Consider the following 7,880-nt stretch of genomic DNA (forward strand, 5'->3'; position numbering starts at 1 on the left):
ATGGTAGGCTTTGTTACTTTGGTCCCAGCTCTCTGCAGGTCATTCACTAGGTCCCCCCGTGTGGTTCTGGGATTTTTGCTCACCGTTCTTGTGATCATTTTGACCCCACGGGGTGAGATCTTGCGTGGAGCCCCAGATCGAGGGAGATTATCAGTGGTCTTGTATGTCTTCCATTTCCTAATAATTGCTCCCACAGTTGATTTCTTCAAACCAAGCTGCTTACCTATTGCAGATACAGTCTTCCCAGCCTGGTGCAGGTCTACAATTTTGTTTCTGGTGTCCTTTGACAGCTCGTTGGTCTTGGCCATAGTGGAGTTTGGAGTGTGACTGTTTGAGGTTGTGGACAGGTGTCTTTTGATACTGATAACAAGTTCAAACAGGTGCCATTAATACAGGTAACGAGTGGAGGACAGAGGAGCCTCTAAAAGAAGAAGTTACAGGTCTGTGAGAGCCAGAACTCTTGCTTGTTTGTAGGTGACCAAATACTTATTTTCCACAATAATTTGCAAATAAATTCTTTAAAAATCCTACAATGTGATTTTCTGGATTTTTTTCCCTCAATTTGTCTGTCATAGTTGACGTGTACCTATGATGAAAATTACAGGCCTCTCATCTTTTTAAGTGGGAGAACTTGCGCAATTGGTGGCTGACTAAATACTTTTTTTCCCCACTGTAAGTATTTGATCACCTACCAACCAGTAAGAATTCTGGCTCTCACAGACCTGTTAGTTTTTATTTAAGAAGCCCTCCTGTTCTCCACTCATTACCTGTATTAACTGCACCTGTTTGAACTCGTTACCTGTATAAAAGACACCTGTCCACACACTCAATCAAACAGACTCCAACCTCTCCACAATGGCCAAGACCAGATAGCTCTGTAAGGACATCAGGGATAAAATTGTAGACCTGCACAAGGCTGGGATGGGCTACAGGACAATAGGCAAGCAGCTTGGTGAGAAGGCAACAACTGTTGGCGCAATTATTAGAAAATTGAAAAAGTTCAAGATGACGGTCAATCACCCTCGGTCTGGGGCTCCATGCAAGATCTCACCTCGTGGGGCATCAATGATCATGAGGAAGGTGAGGGATCATCCCAGAACTACACGGCAGGACCTGGTCAATGACCTGAAGAGAGCTGGGACCACAGTCTCAAAGAAAACCATTAGTAACACACTACGCCGTCATGGATTAAAATCCTGCAGCACACGCAAGGTCCCCCTGCTCAAGCCAGCGCATGTCCAGGCCCATCAGAAGTTTGCCAATGACCATCTGGATGATCCAGAGGAGGAATGGGAGAAGGTAATGTGGTCTGATGAGACAAAAATAGAGCTTTTTGGTCTAAACTCCACTCGCCGTGTTTGGAGGAAGAAGAAGGATGAGTACAACCCCAAGAACACCATCCCAACCGTGAAGCATGGAGGTGGAAACATAATTCTTTGGGGATGCTTTTCTGCAAAGGGGACAGGACGACTGCACCGTATTGAGGGGAGGATGGATGGGGCCATGTATCGCAAGATCTTGGCCAACAACCTCCTTCCCTCAGTAACAGCATTGAAGATGGGTCGTGGCTGGGTCTTCCAGCATGACAACGACCTGAAACACACAGCCAGGGCAACTAAGGAGTGGCTCCGTAAGAAGCATCTCAAGGTCCTGGAGTGGCCTAGCCAGTCTCCAGACCTGAACCCAATAGAACATCTTTGGAGGGAGCTGAAAGTCCATATTGCCCAGCGACAGCCCCGAAACCTGAAGGATCTGGAGAAGGTCTGTATGGAGGAGTGGGCCAAAATCCCTCCTGCAGTGTGTGCAAACCTGGTCAAGACCTACAGGAAACGTATGATCTCTGTAATTGCAAACAAAGGTTTCTGTACCAAATATTAAGTTCTGCTTTTCTGATGTTTCAAATACTTATGTCATGCAATAAAATGCAAATTAATTACTTAAAAATCATACAATGTGATTTTCTGGATTTTTGTTTTAGATTCCGTCTCTCACAGTTGAAGTGTACCTATTAGGCTACCTACTGTTTTATGTTATCTTTTTCTATCAATCACTATAGTATAACCCTACCTGAAGACACTCTGAAATCTCCTGCTCTACCGCTGGACTCTGGTAGATGACATGTCCCTGTTGTGCATCAATGCTCAGCTGCTCCTTCACTCTCTGCCTCAACGACTTCCTGTCTACTCCATAACGTTTTGCCAGAAATTACAGATTTTGCATTGTTCCCTCCCTGCACAGACGGCATGCTTCTATCATGTGTGGGCATGAACTGTAGTTTTTTCGTCTTCTCAAACTAAAACTAATCTGAAAAGTAGGCCTAAAGATAAAAAAATGGTTAATGTTAGGATAGAATATAGGCCTATCCAGAATGAATTGACCTATGCAATATGACTGATATTTAAATATGGGTATTAATTATCTGAATTATGGAGCTGATTTATCAGGTGAGGTCAAAATTAGGGAGGAAAATGGTTCAAGTGGGCTTAATGGGAGCAGGTGGGCTTAAAAGGAACATCAGTGAATTTATGGTTAAAAGACAGAATATTTTATTCTACGCACATGACAATAAAAAAACAACTATATGAAATAAATGTATATATGGTAACTAACATAACATGACAAGTATACATTTATCATGCAGAGAAGTAATTAGCTATACTCATTTACATCCACCCCAGACAGTGTGATATTTTTGCTAGCATCCCCTTTAAGCCCGCCAGGTAAAAATGTTAATTTAAAAATGTACATAAACATTGATTGTCTATTTAACAGTATAATAATATAAATTGCATACAAAAATGTAAACTATACCTGCTTATCATGCTTTATGTCAATGAACCATACTATGCAATCTGTTTGCTAGAATGCTAAAACTCATATTTTGATTTCAAAAGAAACAATATTTATAATTCAAGCAATATTCTAACATATGTCTTATTCAAAACACTAATCACTTAAATGTTGATAACAAATGAGTACTTACCAAAAACAGGAGTAGAAATATGCAATAAATGTTATCTTCTGAGGGTACCAAAATCACCAGTTTTTTTCTACTTCTTCTGGGATCAGCAGGCACATGTCACACATATGCTTTGATAACTCAATATTGACAAATCTGATTCGCTTACAATAATAAGTGTCATTTATGTAATAAGCAGCTTCATTGGAAGAAACATCACAAAGCAAAAAAATGATGATGTTTTTTTGTTTTTTTTTTACTCAGAATTTGCAAGAGGGCTTATATGGTACGTGGGCTTAATAGGGACATTTACCCTAGATTCATTCTCTGATCCTTTGATTGGGTGGACATGTCAGTTCATGCTGCAAGAGTTCTAATAGGTTGGAGGACGTCCTCCAGAAGTTGTCTTAATTACTGTGTAAGTCTATGGAAGGGGGAGAGAACTATGAGCCTCCTAGGTTTTGTATTGAAGTCAATGTACCAAGAGGAGGACAGAAGCTGTCTGTCCTCCGGTAACACCATGGCGCAACCCTACAGAGTGCTGCTGAAGCTACTGTAGACCTTCATTGCTAAACAGTGTGTTGTAATCAATTATTTGGTGACAAGTGAATATATTTTGTATAGTTTAATCTAAAAAGGCTACCTAATGTTTCACTATTTTTATGAAATTCACTGAGGATGGTCCTCCCCTTCCTTCTCTGAGGTGGTCCACTGGTCGACAAAAATAATCACTGGACAAGTTGATGGAAACATAGCTACAGAGAACTCATGGCTCTCTGAGTCTCAACATATTGGCACGGGCTCTGGCTGTAACCTGAGTGGCAGGGACAAACTGTGAGATGGATACATGCAGCTGCACTACCTTCCCTTTTCCACTGAGATAGGGTGACTGACATTCCTCTGTGTGCCTTTTCCCACAGACCCTGGATACCTCTGTTTAAACCAAGGACACCTAACACGGTCTATGAATGCTGTCACACCAGTGGCAGGCATTTAGAGAGCTGTAAAGTTCATGATTGGTGATACAGTGGATCCTCGCCAGTCAAACCCTTGATTGTTCTTAGGACGAATTGCACTAGACACATTAACAGGGAATTTCACCCTGTGGGACCCTGGATTTGTTTTGATCATGACCGAGGGATTTCTAGGTCAGTGAGATGTGTTTCACACATAATTGGCAACGAAGAGCCTTCTACTAAAACTAATTGAAGCCAGACATAATTTAGACAAGGCTAGGCAGCCACATATAGTAAGTAAGTCCCTGAGTTCTTTCATGTTAGCTGATCAGGACAAACTCAGGGACCTATAACTAATGGCAGGGGGAAAACACGCCTGGATGTGGGGCTGTAACTTAACTGGAGAGCCTGTGTGCATCCCAAATGGCACCCTATTTCCTATATAGTTCACTTTTTCACTTAGGCCCTGGTCAAAAGTAGTGCACTATATAGGGAATAGGGTGCCATTTGGGATGCTGACCCAGTCAGCCCAGGGCCAGGGAGACCTGGCAGATGAGAGCCCACCAACGTAGGTGGGTGCCTGGGTGGAAACTCTAAATGGGAAGCCATGCATCCCCACTGCCTGCCTGGCATAACCCTGTCCATCACCAGCCTCTCGCCGCCCTGCGCCAGGGAAAACCAGTTGATAACGCTGAGCTGTCAGCCACCCTAAACCCCATCAGTCAAAGGACAAAGGCTGCTGTCCGCCACACAGGCTCGGCGAAACGATGCACAGCACATAAAACACTAAATCCCACCTGCACAGGGAGATACTGACCATTTCAACAGAGCCTCATATATATCTCTAGACAGCTGCTTGTTAGCTGGGGCACACAATACTCATATGACCACTAACATAGACCTGGCTTTCTGGTGCTTAAAACTAAGTGATTAAAAGGTGATTTACAATGTGGCCAGTTGATTTGTAGCATGGTAGATACACTCTGTCCAGAAGAATAAACTTGGGTTTTCAAGTATCTGTGCATCTATGGCATGGAAATTATTTTCCAACGAAAACGAGTTTCTATTGGACAAATTCAGGTAAGTCCCTCCCCTTTTCGTACAGTTTGCTGTTTGTTTCCGTTTGGTTAAATAGGTAAACGGTTTCCGGTTCAAGTGGTAATGAATATAGCCTAATGTATGAAAATATGTAGTAGACTATCATTAAAAATGTTAAGAAATAATATTTAAAATGGCAAACAAACCGGATTAAAAGGGAGGGTATAAGAACAAATGTAAGACACGTCAATATATTCCAAGAGTCCATTTAGTTTACCTGTTCCAGAATCTTTCGATACCTCTGATTGGCTTGGTCTATCAACTCCCGAACTGTCCATTCTCCTTTACACGGAACGACCACTGCAGTTGCTCCAAAAGTTACAGTGACTTTCATGTTGTCCTTATCATCCGAAAAAAAGTTATTTGAAAAACAGCCTCTTTTGATACTCTGTATATTCCTCTGTGATTCTACGAGGCGCTCGATACCGCTCGAGCCTCAACTGAAACTCAAGCAACAGGTGTCACTGGACGAATTTACACTGACAAAATGCCACGCGTGTATTCAAAATTACTACTCAAAACTACAACTTACCCTGCTAAAAAAGATTTGCTCTTCTCTAGTATAGGTCAAATTAATAAATGTAGTAGCCTTTATTATTTTGCCTACTGAAATATACCTGTTGGGCATTGTACTGACACCCGGAAGTTGACGAACGTAAATCACGTCAATGATAGGGTTTCCATTGCCAGAACGTCTAAATTGGCTATAGCGTAACATTTGATGAAAACAAAAATGTGCTTTTTGGTCTTAATTTAAGGTTAGTGTTAGTCATAAGGTTAGGCTGAAAATCAGATTTTAAGAAAATAACTTGTAGAAATGGGCGGGGTTTATGACTTTGTGGCTGTGGGAACTAGTGACGACCCAATGATAGGCTATTGATTCACGTATCAACAAGATTGAATGCTTATTTTCAAAATTCAAAGTGGCAACATGGTTACCAAACAACCACGAGCAAATCACTGCCCAAACTTTGTTAAAGGGCCAGTATGTCAATTATGGTGAGTGATTTTGGAGCTTGATTCCAACACAGACAGCCATTTTTGCAAATTCTAACTGCTAAGTGGGAAATGTCGCCATATTGGTTCCACCTATCCAATCCCCTGGTTTGTGGTCGATTAGGAACTCAGAATTAATCCACTCCTCATTTACAGTGCAACCACAACCCACTACCCTCATCTCTCCTATCACATCCACTCAACTCTTCCCCTCCTCCTATTCTTGACAAGATCCCATAATATCCCACCAGTCTCTCTTCTCTCCTAAAAAGAATCGTACAATTATTCTGTCATCTCATCACTTCAGTAAACATCTGGTAAATTTCTTCTACATTTTAAATGGCACATTAATGCACATAGACAGAATCCCCCTCCTCTTATTCTTGCTGTTTCCTTTTTCTAAAGGGAGTTTATTTGACCTCAACAACCTCAAAAGCACAAACAGATGGATTCCCTTTGGAATAGGATGCCATTTGGGACACAAACATAATCACGACAACCAATAACTTTTTCTGGCATTGTAATCCCCCTCTAAATATCTCTGCTATGAACTGAACAATGCACAGCGGCCTCCCTCCTCCCTCTGTCTGCTAATCTCATCCGTGCATTGATCAACAAGGTATGAAAGGGACAGAGAGAGAGAGAGAGAGAGAGGACCAAGCCATCTGTGTAGGTAGCCCAGGCCAAGCTAGCCGATTCTGCATTGTGTCCTATCCTGTCCTCCTCTCTGGTGGACTGTTTATCCCCATGTTGGATTACACGGTGTTACACCTAGCATTTGCATCGCCATTGAGGAGATATATGATTCCATTTATGTTTTCCCCCACAATGTGATTGTAGTAGGTGGTGGACTAACTGTATAATACTTTGGGACTTGGGTTTTTGAGCACGGACTTGGCAGTGGTCAAACACATTCAACTTCCATGAAACGAGTGTCATTGTAGGGGCATTATTGTGCTGTGTTATTGTCAATGACCACTGGAGAGGTAGCAGGTGAAGGATGAAAGCGATTACACAGACATTGGTGCTTCAGTTTGGTCATGCATTTAGACTCGACACAAAATAATGAGCTAGCTACATTATTGTCTCAGTGAGAGCGGTTCAGTCTAAACTATGGCACACACACACACACTAATGCACACACTCTAGTCTCGCTGTTCTAATGCACACACTCTAGTCTCGCTGTTCTAATGCACACACTCTAGTCTCGCTGTTCTAATGCACACACTCTAGTCTTGCTGTTCTAATGCACACACTCTAGTCTCGCTGTTCTAATGCACACACTCTAGTCTTGCTGTTCTAATGCACACACTCTAGTCTTGCTGTTCTAATGCACACTCTAATCCCTTATCGCTATCATCAATCAAAATTATTTTATAAAGCCCTTTTTACATCAGCAGTTGTCACAAAGTGCTTATACAGATACCAAGCCTAAAACCCCAAAGAGCAAGCAATGCAGATGTAGAAGCACAGTGGCTAGGAAAAACTTAGTAGAAAGGCAGGAACCTAGTTCTCTTCTGGCTGGAGATTATAAGACTACATGGCCATTAACTGTAGCCAGATCGTTCTTCAAGATGTTCAAACATTCATAGATGACCAGCAGGGTCAAGTAGTAATCACAGTGGTTATAGAGGGTGCAACAGGTCAGCTCCTCGGGGGTAATTGTCAGTGGGCTTTTCATATCAGAGCATTCAGAGGTCGAGACAGCAGGTTTGGTAGAGAGAGAGAGAGACCCACATAAAAAAATACAACACTTTACTACAGAATACTACAGTATTTACTATAGAATGATGTAGTATACTGTAGAATACTATACTACACACTGGAGTATACCTTGATTATGTGTAGTACTTACTATAACATTTTGTAGT

General features: G+C 41.9%; 1 protein-coding gene across 2 annotated transcripts in view; it reads right to left on the minus strand.

Moving 5' to 3' along the window:
* LOC121545198 (partitioning defective 3 homolog B) overlaps positions 1–5,631 on the minus strand; it is a 219,767-nt gene extending 214,136 nt beyond the window's left edge. For both annotated transcript variants that reach the window (XM_041855667.2, XM_041855666.2), the window contains exon 1: positions 5,231–5,631. In XM_041855667.2, coding sequence (XP_041711601.2) covers positions 5,231–5,347 — 117 coding nt within the window. In that variant the 5' untranslated portion in view covers positions 5,348–5,631. The remainder of the gene's footprint in view (positions 1–5,230) is intronic.
* Between the last annotated feature and the right edge of the window lie 2,249 nt (positions 5,632–7,880).

The sequence above is a fragment of the Coregonus clupeaformis genome, unplaced genomic scaffold, assembly GCF_020615455.1.
Source record: "Coregonus clupeaformis isolate EN_2021a unplaced genomic scaffold, ASM2061545v1 scaf0708, whole genome shotgun sequence".
Lineage (NCBI taxonomy): Eukaryota > Metazoa > Chordata > Actinopteri > Salmoniformes > Salmonidae > Coregonus > Coregonus clupeaformis.